Source organism: Uloborus diversus, chromosome 5, assembly GCF_026930045.1.
Source record: "Uloborus diversus isolate 005 chromosome 5, Udiv.v.3.1, whole genome shotgun sequence".
Taxonomy (NCBI): Eukaryota; Metazoa; Arthropoda; class Arachnida; order Araneae; family Uloboridae; genus Uloborus; species Uloborus diversus.
Window position 1 is genome coordinate 87,047,016 of NC_072735.1, and position 14,444 is coordinate 87,061,459.

At 34.1% G+C, this 14,444-nt stretch overlaps 1 protein-coding gene across 1 annotated transcript in view; it reads right to left on the reverse strand.

The window, feature by feature from the left end:
- LOC129222121 (zinc finger protein rotund-like) overlaps window positions 1-14,444 on the reverse strand; it is a 109,938-nt gene that overhangs the window by 13,430 nt on the left and 82,064 nt on the right. The window contains exon 2 of the mRNA XM_054856570.1: window positions 779-1,113. Within this exon, the coding sequence (XP_054712545.1) occupies window positions 779-1,113 (335 nt within the window). The remainder of the gene's footprint in view (window positions 1-778; window positions 1,114-14,444) is intronic.

Sequence of the window (14,444 nt, forward strand, 5' to 3'; positions counted from 1 at the left end):
AAAAATCCGTGTATTGAAATATTTTCAGTCAAATCAAACCTTTTGTTTTGATTTGGCTGAGCTTAAATTTTTGATTGAAAGTAATAGAATTTTCAATTCTAGTTCTGATTTTTAAAAATGAAGTTCCTTTATGCGGAACTTTCAGACCATTCCGGAGAAACTTCAGAACCTGTTCAATAATTTTTCTACAAGCTTAGGATAGAAAGCTGCATATTTACCTCAGAGCAGGCATTTGTAACTGGAGGTAGCGAAGTTCAATCACTGGCTTAGGAAAAGCTGAGGCAAAGATCCCAAGTCACGTGCTTCAACTCCGGCGATTGGTGGACACTTTTTACGTGAAACTAGTAAAATAAACCTGATTTATTACAATAATTTACTTTTTACATATTATGTGACTTGGGATCTTTGCTTCAAGAATGAAAGGCCTCACTTCCTCTAACTTATATCCCTTTTCAATGGCATTTACCATGAAACACGTAGCTCCCCAAAAAGAGCGAGATACTGTTGCAGGTGTTGAAGGCATGCTCGTGACAATTGAGTCCTGATTTGCAATTAGTGTGTAGATTTTTAGAGTGGTTTTTAGTCATTTTCCGCTAAACAACAGTAAAAAATGGACATTAAAAAAATTATCTCCAATTTGTCCTGTAAGGACTTGCTTATACGGCTCTGCACGGAATGCTTGACAGCTCCATACGCAACGTTTGAACATTTTGTTCCGTGGCGCAGCAAAGTAAATAAATAAATAAATAAATAAATGAGAGAATCTTGGGGCTCTTACCTGCGGGCACATCTTGCACTGATATTTCTTCCCGCTGCTGCCGTTGGCACTAGGATTCATATCGTTCGGGTTCTGATGTTGGGGCGACATCTTGGTGGGCATGGGGCCCAGGGGCACACCCTGCGCGTCTTGAGGGGGCCCCAGCTGCGACAGCATGCTCTTCTTAGGCACCTGTAGGGTCGGCATCTGCGGCCCACTATGATTGGTGACCCGGTTGTTAGCGTTGCCGTTAGAATTCGTGTTGGCGTTGTTGGCGTTGCCATGGTTGCCGAAGAGGTTGGGGATCTGGGAAGAGTCGACGCTCCCCTGGAGGTTCTCCTCGATGTTCCGAGAATCTAAAGAAGAAAAGAGAAAAGTTTTTAAAAAATGCGGCAATATTTTCGGAAAATAAATTAAATAGTACTTTAGAAGAAAAATATGTAACCACGTAAAACTGCATAAAGATACGTTTCTGGGGAATAATCATCAACCACTGGCCAGTAACAGCTCCTTTTCTCAGTCAACTCTTCGGATATTTTGATTGGCAGTACCAATAATGAAAGTAAATCCAATCTAAATTTTAACGAAAGCTGCAGTTGTTGGGCTTAGACGTGAGAGATAAGCACAAAATCGTTAGAAAAGAGTATTGTAAAGACCATCCACCGCCTCCACCCTATTCAATTGGACATTGTTCTTTTCTCTTACATCATTTTCTCCCATATTCAGGAGCGCAACAAGAGGAACTTAGTGGTCATTGACCTCATTGCCTTACTTCCCAAAATCCTCAAGTACTGGCGAGGTGGAAAGATAAGAGAAAAAAATCAAACAAAACAAAAAGTAACGCTCCTAATTACTTAGCCATCATGGGCATTGCGAAAACAAGTAAGTTGTCATTTAACATCGATTAAGTTTTTTTTTTAAATTAATGAAATAAAAGTTTCATTTAAGACTCTATATGCATTGCAGAAAGAGCACTAACTTCAAAACTCTCATTGGAATGCCGTATTCTGCATAACAAAAATTAATTCAGAGTGCTTTAACAAACCTAAATACCGAATTAAACTACATTCTGACCATTAGAACAAAAGATACTACTCACAAGGGGACCATCCTTAATTTTAACATGTTAGTTTACTTGTCGTAACACGAAAGAAAAAAAACCATGTGTTTTACGAATTTAAAAAAAAAAAAATCCCCGAGATAATGCGTAAGTCATTAGCAACTTCTAATGTAATTTGGTTTTGCTAAGACTTCTTTTTGAATATTTAAGACTGAAATTATAGATATTTTGTAATCTTGTTTTGTTATTCATATCGAAAACTTGATTCAACAAAATTTAAGCTTTTGTGGTGAGGGTTCAAATAATGCACGCGTTTTAACGTATTCCTGCAAGGACGTTGCTTTTCCTTCAATGATACTTTGCTAACAGAGAAAAAGTTTTAAATAATTCACTCATTTGCAATTCGCTTGTTGATGAGGTTGCAGTTAATAAATGCGCTTTAAAGGTGTTCCAAGGATAAGCTGTTTTCTCGGCAATAACACTCTGGTAGCAGAGAAATAACTTTTACAGAATTTTGCGATTCGCTTTTTGGTGAGGGTGCAGCTTATAGCAAGGACCTGCTATTTTCTCTGCAATAACACCCTGCTTGCAAAGAAACAAGTTTTACAGAATTTATTTTCTCGCGATGTTCATTTTTACTTATTAAAAACTAATTAATTATTACGGCCTTTTACCATTAAATATTAACCTGATAGCATCTGATTCTCATTATTATGGTGATTTATCTTGAGAAAACAATGGCTTTCTTTTTCTGTCAAAAGAAACGGAGACGATATATGAGAAACTGAGGTTTAAGCACCTAAAATCATTTAAAAAAATCAAAGCCTTTGAAGAGAAACATAATTTCAAAAAAACTTCAAAATTAAGAAATTTTGAATAGTTTTTAAAATTATGTTTCTTCTTAAAGACGCTGATTTTTAAAAATGATTTTAGGTACTTAAACCTCAGATTCTCAATCAAAAAGCATCAAAACTAAATTATTTTCAGAAATTTTGACCAATGTGTCCAATCCACAAAAGGATTCTACAAGCCAAGACACTGTGTTCCCACACAATACAGATACGTATGTGATGATCCATCGTTAGTTGTGCCCGATCGGAAGAACCACACACTGAGGTTAAAGAAATTAAAAATCAATTTCGCTATCAAAGTCGTGTTGAATGCTACCTCTTCTTACGGCACCGGAGAGATAGAGGAATACCCGAGGCCAGAGAACATCAAAAGCTCATCCATCAAAACTGCGAACACGATCGATGACGTGGGGTGCTTTCCTCAAGTATCCTTCCGCTCAAGAAAACGATCTTCGCGTACAGTCAGTCACTCACGATTACTCTTGTTTCCTTCAACGACCGAATCTCCGTCAAGCGGATTTCCATTCAGCAAATCCTTTTCAGAGAGTCGTGGCAAGAAATTCCTCTAGGGGGGGGGGGGGGCGCCCAAGATAAAAGTAACCAACTCAAATCTGATACTTGAAAACAGGACTGGCCGGGGCCTGATTACCGAACAGGCCACCTGGGCCTGGGGTCCCTCTTCCTAAAGGGCCCCAAATTACTTAAAGTATTATGAATTAACATTGCAACTATACAAAAAAATACACACGTTTTCTAAATATAGTTAAAAACCAATGACTTGTGAATTGGAAAAAAAAATTCTCAAACGAAAATTTTTATTCATTCTGCCAGTAGCAAACTTACCATGTCAGAATTAAGAGAGTTCCCGAGGGAGATTCATAAATGCATATGATAGATGATTTACATAGTTCAGTGATAGACAAAGGGGTCCAAAAATGTATTCTGAGGGGGCCCTAAACCTGTAAATCAACCACTGTATTCCGCTATAGAGCCTTCAGGAGGCCTATAAATTATTGTGAGCCTAGGGCATTATTTTTAGCCAGTCGGGCCTTGTAGGAACTGCGGTGTGGGATGACTGATTTTGGGGCAAAGGAGTTGGAGTCGATCCTTTTCCCTCTGAATCCGCAATGCTGTCGGTGCTGTGCAGTAAGAGTCGGAGTCTTGGAGTAGGACTGATTTTGGGGTAAATTAATCGGAGTCTAAAGCTCTAGATTAACGGTCACCAGACGCTAACGGCGACCATTTTATAGAAAATGGCTACCAAAAAATGAAGTCTTAGTCGCCAAAAATGGCAAACACGTGTTTCTTTATTGTTAAAAATCATCGTCTATCGTGCTACGAGAACACACTTCCAATCCTGAAAACTGAGACGTTCAGCGCATTTGTCGACTCTACTTTGGCAACGCAATTCGGAGCAAGCTTCATTAAGATTACGTTTTTTTGCTTTGAACATATATATTTTTTTAAACGGCAGATAAAAGTCAAAAATATCTACCATTTTTTGTGATTCTTGTAGCGAGTGGCTACTACTCAGAATTCCTAGTCTAGAGCTTTATCGGAGTCGGATAGTTCCTCACTTAGTTCGCAACTCTAGCGGTTGCTAGGGAGTCGTGAAGTCGGACCGATTTTGGGGTAAAAGAGTCGGAGTCAGGAGTCGAAGGCTTTTAAATTTAAAGAGTCGGAGTCCGTCATTTTCCCACCGAGTACACAAGCATACCAGAGCATGGAGTCGGACAGATTTTGGGGTAAAGGAGTCGAAGGTTCTAAAATTCCAAGACTCGGAGTCAGAGACGGAGTCGAGAATTTTTCCCCCGACTCCGCCCGCAGCCCTGCTTGGAAGTGTTAGATAAAAACAGCCACGTATATCAAATTGTTTGACGATGAAAAACATATTTGAGTCAGAAAATAATAACTATAATTTTCATGATAGGAATTTAGTAATTTATGCATTGTAATGCTGGCATTTCTTTGACTCCTATACAATGTATTATTGTGAAGCATAATTTAATTTTGTGGTTTTGACCTACAAATTACAACGCGCTTTCGAAAATTCCTGTAAGAACTTCTCTTAGAAAAAAATCATGTTTATAAAACTTCTGCTCTCAGATTCAGCTTTTTAAGTTAAAAATAGCAGTTCTGGAACCAGAGTTTCTACGAAAGGGGGGGGGGTAAAAAATTGCATGCCCCCATGCAAGAAACATGTATGCACATTTTCCAGGATTGGTAGTCTAAAAAAGAAAAAGTTCTGAAGTCAATTACCATCATCCCTCCCTCCCCCTGGCCCCTAGCCTCCTGGTTTCGGCCTGAGCTAAATTAATCTCATTTTCGTTCAAGTTATATAACAGTAACAGATACTAATCTGGAAACACAAAAAACGTTCAATGCCCTTTTTTATTCAACAACAAAAATCCAATCGAAACTATAATTTTTATTAAAATCAAAAGTTAGCGGTCTTACGCCCCTCAAATACTGGGAAGGTCAAAATTGACAAAAAAATTCGGTCCGGCAGAACGATCTCTCAGGACAGTTTCGCAGTAACTGCGCCACGAGACTACAGATGGCGCGCCACAGAATATTCATATTTTAGATCAGACAAGTGCACGAGTGCTGCATTTCGATGCTCAAATGCGTGGCAGCACGGCAGCTTCCGATGCGCTTTCGCTCTGTGAAAACGGACAGAAATTAAAAAGCAACAGATGGTCTGCATTTTTTCTCACCCCTGAGCATTGATTTTTTCACTCGCTTTATTTCTTGGAAAGGCTTCACACCAGATCAACGTGGCGGACGGAAATAAACAACAGACGAATATGGTTTTTGGACCATATGTGGGATAAATAATTTCCTGCAAGTGTATATTAATTCAAATATTCTTCAATATACGGGTACAAAGCAAACTCAAGAGCATTTATGTTTTTTTTTTCTTTTGGATTATCAAAATGGTACTGTCATTATTTAAAAAGTATGTATCACAATTGTACTTAAAATAAAATACTCACCCCTATTTTACGTTTTTCTATGGTATAAGTTTAAAAAAAAACGTAAAATATGGGAAATACAGTAAACTCCCGATTATCCGCGGATTAGAGTGGCACGGTAACCGCGGATAAGCGAAACCGCGGATAATCCGAATTAGAGGTAAAAAACGATACTGGTGTATACAATAGCTAAAAAATAGGAATAAAACTCGTACAAACAGAAAAGTTATAGGAAAAACAACAACATTGATTCAAAAAAAATATGAAAAAGCTAAAAACGTGCAATAGCATAATCGTAAGTCACCATCGTTGAAGAAAAAACAAGTGTTGAAAGCCCCGCGGATAATCCAAACTGCGGATAATCCGACCGCCGATAATCGGGAGTTTACTGTATATAGAAAGCCAAAATCCAATAGAAAAAAAGAAAGGTAGTACTTTATTAAAAGGTATAATATCTATATTTTTCGAAAACAACATTGTTATAAATAACATTTTAGATCATATTAGCACATTTAGTTACGAATCCGAGCGTATATGTTGAAAATATGAGTAATAACGAATTGTTTTTTAGACATTGAGATCAAAAGTAAAAGCATCATCTCCAAGAATTGAAATACTTTGAATGTTTCTTCCCTGGTCTTAATAAGAAAGAAAATAGTCTTCGACTATTTGTAAGCTATTTTATGCAATATTAAATAAGGGGCAGGCTGTGCTTCTGGTTCTTGTTCATCTTCATTGGCGGACAAAAAGTCCATAAAGCTACAGGTGGAGCAGTAAGGTGGTTCAAAAATACATGTAAAAAAAAAAGTTTCTTATAGATAACGGGACACCCCTCAATATTTTTAGACTAGTGGATAACAATATACTGGAAGAATTTTAGCTTCCTATTTCAACTGAAAGAGGGTGAACAACCCCTCCCCAAACTTCATAAGTATGGGAAGGGGGGTTAAAAAATACATTGAACTGAAAAAACAATGCTACATAATATCATATACACTAGTAATATGCATATACATTGCAATAAAATAATTACTTGCCAAAAAACAGCTGGGGAAATTAAATGTTTCTAAATTTGTGTAATTTTCCATGCTACGGCTAATGTTAAATTAAGGGGTCATTGAGCACCCTCTTAAAATTAGAGTTAGAAGCTAAAACTTTTACAGCGTTATACTATTTGTAAGTCTAAAGAAAATAGGGAGTGTTCTGGATTCTAACTAAAAAAAGTTTTTTTGAACCACCCTGATGGAGCAGTAGCATTTCTGTTTTCATAGATTTACTTTCAACAGCGTACAATAGTTTTTAAAAAGCACACATGAAACATATTGCTTAGTTTAGAACATTTTTGTCGCTTTTTTTTTCTCTCCAGGGAAAAAGCAAAATGCGAGAAATTCATAAATAACAAACTTTCTATTCGGGTTAAATTACCATTATTAGTATGCGGAAAAACTGGGACTTGATGGGGGAAAAAACGCTAAATGAGGGAAAACCGTAGAATTGGGAGACGTAAAACCGGGATTTTACTGCATTTGAAAAGTTTCAAAAGACCAAAACCTACGATTCTGTGCTTGCTTAACGTGTCGCAATCATTTGACGATCATCAGGTGAAAATGCCTAGGCATTTAAATCTGACTCTGTTAGGTTAACCTCAGTCTTGAAATTAGCGTATTAAATTCATTAAAAATTAACTTAACAATTATTTTTATTCATTTTTACTTTCTTCTATCTTACTAATATTATATATGCGAAAGTTTGTCTGTATGGATGTATGAATGGATGTATGGATGTTTGTTACTCTTTCACGCAAAAACTACTGAACGGATTTTGATGAAACTTTACAATAATATAGCTTATGCATCAGAATAACACATAGGGTAGTTTTCGTTCCGTTATGGGGGGCAAAACCCCCTTAGGGGGACAATAAAACACAATTTTTGTATAAATTCTCTAATATTGGGATGAAAAAATACTTGCACATATTTACATTATATGTCCATCGAAAGCTCTGATTTTTCTGCTGAAGATGGCACCTGTTCGAAATTTCTAAGTAGAATAAAAAACGAGTTATGAGCTTTTTAGATCCATGTTCGAAGGCTTTCCTCAACTCAATACAGTATTTAGTGTATCATCTCAACTCCCTGTCGATAGCGACAATTGTTGTATTGTTGACTTTCTTTGCTTTTCGTGATTTTTCAAGGCTTTTCTCAATTCAAATCTTGAAGTAAGATTTTTGCACAAAATTGGCAAATAATACATGATTTGGCTGATGATTTTCCATTTAAACGGAACTTTAATGTAATTAATGGTTTTTATTATTATTTATGCTGATTGAACACTTACTCATTATCCAAACAACCAGCAGATCGCCAAAATTTTTGCAGAAAGATTTCCGTAGCTGATGCATTTGGCAGTTTTTTCAACGTTGCTGTTTTTGAAGCCGAAGACTACGTCATAATGTTTCTCAGCTTTCGCCATGTAAACAAAATATCGCCAATCAAAGAATTTTCAAAAGACTTTTTTTACTGTGTTAAATAATCCAGCAACTAAATTAGGCAAATCCATAAACAGCACAAAAACTTCCATTAATTTTCCTTTTTGCACAATTTCAAACAATCACCAAATTTTATTACTTATTTTGGTAACATTTCGGATGAAACTGTTTAGCGCCATTTTATGGTGACCAAAAATATCTCAGCATCTGGCGACGATATCTCTGTAACGAAAATTAATATCATATCGTTTTACAAAGTAAGGAAAGAATGGGGGAGCATCATCGAAGATACCCCGAAACGACTTTCGCAAATTCGGTAAAATCGCACCAAGAGCCACAATGATTGAAATTTCCCGAAATAACTAAAGCAAGTATAAGGGGATTACGAGCGCAGCTACTTTTTTTTAATCACTTCGTACTTCATTAGCCATACAGAGAAGGTTTTAGACTCCATGTTAAAAAAAAAGTATCAACAGATTAATCTTTTTAAACATGAGAAGATTAATTTCATGTTTTTTAAATTTGTATATGCTTAAATATAGTGCTTTCGTTTCTAAATCAATACTACTTTGTTCTTTATACTTATTGCTATTTTAGTTTTATGGGTAAGGAAGAAACTCGATTTTTAATCACGTCAAAAAGATGTGTTTTAAATTCTTTCACTGAAAGCAGAAAACAAAAGCAAGTAACTATTTTTTCTAATAATTATTACTGACCCAGGCAACGCCGGGTATTTTTGCTAGTATCTAATATATAGAAAAAAGTATTTGTTGTGTGCAAATTTTCAAATTTCGAATTTTTACGGATTTGAACGTTTTGAGATGTGCTGAGACAATTTCGACCATTTTTGGAAAATGTCTGTGTATACGGGTGAGTTACAAGTTTTCTGTGGCCGCTCTACAGCAAAAACTACCTTATGAAATCGAACGAAATTTGGTAAACGTATGTGCCAATATGTGAACTTTTGCCCATTGGTTTTTGGCGCGAATTCTTCCGAAGGGGGTGGAGCAATGGGATGTTTTTTGAGTTTTGCGTGACTGCTATTCCCTAGGAAGTAACAGGCGGAATCAAACAAAATTTGGTCCATATGTTGCCCCTCACAGGTACACGTCCTGATTCAATTTTGGTGTCAATAGCTCAAACAGGGGTTGAGCTATAGAACGTTTTTTGTCGTCAATTGTGACTGCTGTATCTCAAGAAATAATGAACGTAATCAAACAAAAAATTTCTCGACAAGTAGCCCTTAGAGGGTATAAGAAATGATTGTATTTTGATGTCAGCAGCTGAAAAGGGGGTGGCGCAATCGAACGTTCTTTTTTTTTTTTTTCCATTGTGAGTGCCATATCTCAAGAAGTAATGCTAAGTTCTGGATGAAATTTGGAATAAATATGAATCCATATGTAAACAGGCGTTGGTTCAATTTTGGCGCCAACCGCTCCATGGAGGGCTGATTTCTTTTTCTTTTTTTTTATTTGTGTGAATAAAAATAGCTTTATAATTGCAACAATAAGAAAGATAAATCGTAAAAGACTTGTCGTCTGCGTATATCTCGTGATTTTAATTGCATGGAAATGATCGAAATATTATCTCAATGATTTAAAATTTTTAACTGTTGCCATCTTGTGTTTGTTAACAAATAAATGTTTGAAATTATTTTAGCAAGGCTTTTGAAATAATTTTCAATTTTCATTCTTTGCTTTGGAGATAATTCAGGAATTGGGATGGTCGTCAAGTTTTAGCATGTGTAATTTTGTTTTTGTTGGGAATATTGCTTCCTCGTTAAGCATGGGGAGGGATTAGACTTATAAGAAAGATATAGAAGAAAGTTTCGTGATGGCCACAACATACTAGTTGGTTTTGGCAACGATTATAAACTTATTCCATCCAAGACAGTAAGTACAATAAAAGCTTTTTAAAAGACATATAAAGAACTCCCTTTGCATCTTCGTAAATTTATAATTTTTAAATTTATTCTGTAGGGGAGAGGAGGAAGGATTGGGACACTTTTCACATAAATGATTCTTATTCATAATCCTCTACTTATTCATTAATGCAAAAGCTCACACAATAAACTTGCATATTGTAACTACATTTTAAAAATATACACAATGTTTAAACATTTTATTATTTTCACACTAGACTAATTACAAATTTCCAGAATTTTGTTTCCTCCCTCCTGGGAGGGATGAGTGGGACATGAGTATGGGAGGAGTGGGACACATTTGAAAATTACAGAAAAATTAGCGAGTGTCATAATTAGAAAAGTCCACATTAAAAGAAAAATAAGACTGTGCTCTACTAGTCCCACCAACCAATTGTGGTGGCGGTAATTTCATGATAATATCTGTTTTATCTATAATGCTACAGTCATCCTGTTGAGGAAAATTAAAATTTCATGTCCTTTCTCATAAATTTTGCATTGTAGCTTTCAGTATCATAAATGCTCTCCACCCTTGCGACATAGTTTGGGGAGGGGGATTAGCAATTTGCTTATTTTTGCTGACAACAGAAGGGGGGATGTTTGAGTGATGCTTACGTAAGACATTTTCAAAAATCTTAAATTGTAAAAAAAAAAAAGAAGAAGAAGAAACTAGAAAAAAATTTCAAATGGCTAAGTTCTTTTAAAATTGTGATCTAAGAGTTTTTCTTAAATAAGGAAATTAAACAAGCATTTTTTTTAAATTAAGTCTCAATTTTTCTAAATTGAATTTTTATTGTTAAGAAAAGTGGGGGGGGGGGTGCTATTAGCTTATGTTATTACAGGGTGGCGACAGGAAATGTGAAAAAAAGTTCCCTGACTTTTCCCTGATTAAGTTCACCAAATTTCCCTGATTTACGTTACCAATGATAATGGTTTTCTTTCTTTGCTCTACTTGAAATCCATTGTATGTTTGTATTAAATGCAGTATCTTAAACGTTTTAAGTTGTGTAAAGTTGTTGAACTAAAGATATATTTTAAAAAGATGCTACTTTTTTAATAAAATGGTTTTTAAAAAAAAAGACTTTTTTTTTTTGGAAGGAAAGAAAAACTTACAAAACAGTACATTAAATTTTTATACAATGGAAAGATTATAGAAAATTTAAAAAAAAAATACTTTACTTCTAGAAACCATTTAGCATAAGAATTTTAAGAAACTATTAAAATTACTCTTAAAAACATATGTGTATTTATAATAGGACTAAAAAGTAATTGAAGCAATGTAGTTATTCTTATATAACTAATTGACATATTTATGCAAAACAGATGAAATCATTTGACATCCGTTCGTAGGGAGCTTTTCTCTAATCAAGAATATAGGTGTTAATGAATGAATACAGCATTTTAACAATAAAAAATAAAGATATTTACTTAAGTTCACAAGTTAACTTTATTTCAAATGATTTCAGTATGTAACGAAAAAAAATCTTAGATTGCTTTTGTAACAAACAACTTTGAATGCAAGGGGGGAAAAAAGCAATTAGTTAATATCAAAATGTATAAAAGAATACAACTTGGTTATAAAATTTAAAAAATACTTAAGTCTGAAGAAAAGAAAACCTTTATAATCTGCGGTGACAACAAATAGTACAACGGCAAAAAACAAAGTTTTTTTTATTGAAAGTTCAATTTTAGCAATTAAACTAAAAACCCAAAGAAGTAATAACTTTTAAGTTTTTATAGTATTAATTCAAAAACCAAAGATTTCTTCTTGAAATCGTGATTACAGAACTTAATTACTTCGAGACAATGGAATAAAGGCAACGGAGCTAAGACATTAATGAAGGCTTCCTCTTTGCCTGTATGGTTGTTTATTTTACGTAGCATTGAAAGCGTAAAAGGAAATTTCAAGCTAAGGTAAAATAAACAACCTAACAGACACAGAAGCAATCTTAGGAAGTTCATCCTGTGGTTAATAAGCAAGATTCAATACTTTGACTTTGAGGAAAAAAGATGCACAAATATGCGGCAGTGTATAATCGTACCTCATTAATTTTACTTTTTTTTTTGAACAGATAATTGGCGGAAAATGCGTAGGGAATTGGAGTACTTACTTAAAAAAAATATTTTTTTCTTCATAAAATCGATTTTCCCTGATTTTTTGTTATTTTTTCAAAATTCCCTGATATTTCCCTGATTTTTCACTGATTAATAAAGTTCCCTGACTTTTCCCTGATTCCCTGATCTGTCGCCACCCTGTATTATTAAGGGGGGGGGGGGTTACGATTTGCTGACAAGGGGGAGGAGAGGTCAAAAATTGATAAAAACATGTTTACGTAATATTTGAACAGCCCCTTTACAGAAGGGACATATTTATGGGGCATGTCCCATTCCTCCCTCTTTGGAGTGTCCCATTCCTCCCTCTACACATTGCTTCTAAAAAATAACTTGTCGCATAAACCATGCTGGTTTTAAGCTTGATTAAATTGCAGATAAGCATACATTATATACTTAAGATTACAACGATAATATATTATGTTAGTTTTACAAATTACGTAAATAAAGAAATAAAACTAAAAATAGATTAAAAACTTATTTTGGAGGTGAGAAATTTAACTTTTTCCAACTATTAACTGAAACTTCCTGCTGGATAAAATGCAAGTATGAAACAAAAAGAAGCTATAAACAGGCCCTCTAGTGTTGTCAAACTGACAATAAAATAAAGTGATTTATTTTGCCATAATTTTAGTTGTCCCGCTCCTCCCACTGTCCCATTCCTCCCTCCTCTCCCCTATTATTTCCATAAAACTATGTTTATGAATTACATAGTACAGAGTTTTAAAAAAGATAAAATTCTATAATAACTGTCAAATTTGAATTTTCGTATTGTAAGTACGAGTGGTATTTTACTATGAAGTAAACAATGTATGTCGAAAGAGAGTTCAAAGAAATCAGGGTTGCCACTCAATTTTGGAAAAAAAAATTCCTGTGTTTTCCCTGTATGAAAATAAAACATTACAAACGAGCGAGCACTGATTATTTGGAAAAGAACATTAATATCTTGATAATTTCACCATAGGGTAAAAAAACGAAACACAAATTTCTAAATAAATAAGGGAAAATAAATAAGAATTCATAATAACTGAAATAAAAGCATGGTGGTTGAATATATTCAACTTTTTATTAAAAAAAAAAAACTTCTCTTAGCCATGGACCTAAAAGTGTATAAGTGACCCAGAACGATGATTTTTGACGACTAATTTCATACACTCTAAATTATCATGAAATTCAAGATTCTATTTTTATGATAAATATTTTAATATTTACTTTAAAAAAAACTTTCAAACAAAATTACCATTTTTTATTTTACTTTATTTCTGAACTTTATTAATATTCTCATTATAATTATTACTATTTATTTAATTTTTGGTAGTTTATATATTTGGGAATTGATTTTTGTAACTTTAATTTAAGAAGGAAAAAAAATTCCCTGTATTTTCCAGGTTTTTGAGGAAATTTTCGAAATTCCCTGGATTTTCCCTGTTTTTTTTTTTTTATTTTTGAATTCCCTGTGTTTTCCCTATTTCTTCAGGTTTTCCTGTGGCGTGGCAACCCTGGAAATCAAAGAAGAAACACTTTCTTTTTAAAAAAGAAAGGGAAGGATTAGGGGGAAAAAAACATTTTTATCCAATTAGCTCTTGATGTATAATCCCTTAAGAACGATTACCAGATGCTCTGAAAATGAGAGCAACACGCAATTTTTCGATCTATTTATTAATTTTGTACATTCATTTATTTTATTTTTGAAGTATTTTTACTTTCCTTTTTACTAACGAATTTTTGTTGTAATTGAATGAGATAAGTTGTTTCAAAACACTTCTGCAAATATTTTTAAAATATGAAAAATATCACAAGTTAAAACTTCTCAAAATGAAGATAAATAAAATAAAGCACAAGTTTAAGTTGCTAGCGTGTAAAGTAAAAGTCAACATCTACACTAAAAAAAAGTAATAATAACCGCAAAACCGACTTTTTTAGTGCACGTTGTAACGTTTTTTTTTCTGAGGTTTTTTCTGAAATATTTTTAGTACACGCCAATGATTTCGTTTCTTCTTTTATTTTATACAAACGCGCTCTCGCTTTTCAAGTGCTTGATTTTATGGTTACACAAACTAATCTTCGTAAAAACGTGTCAAGAAGTAATATTATCCTAAGAGAAAATTTGCACTTTACAAAAAATTTCATTTGATCAATTACAAAAATGCTCATTTTCCCCCCCCCAAAAAAATCCAGTTCATATAAAACAAAAATAAATAAGCGAAAAATAAAAATCAGTGGGGAAAAAATCAGTTATAGTTGGGGAGCTAAACGACAAAAATCAATGGAAAACTGCAA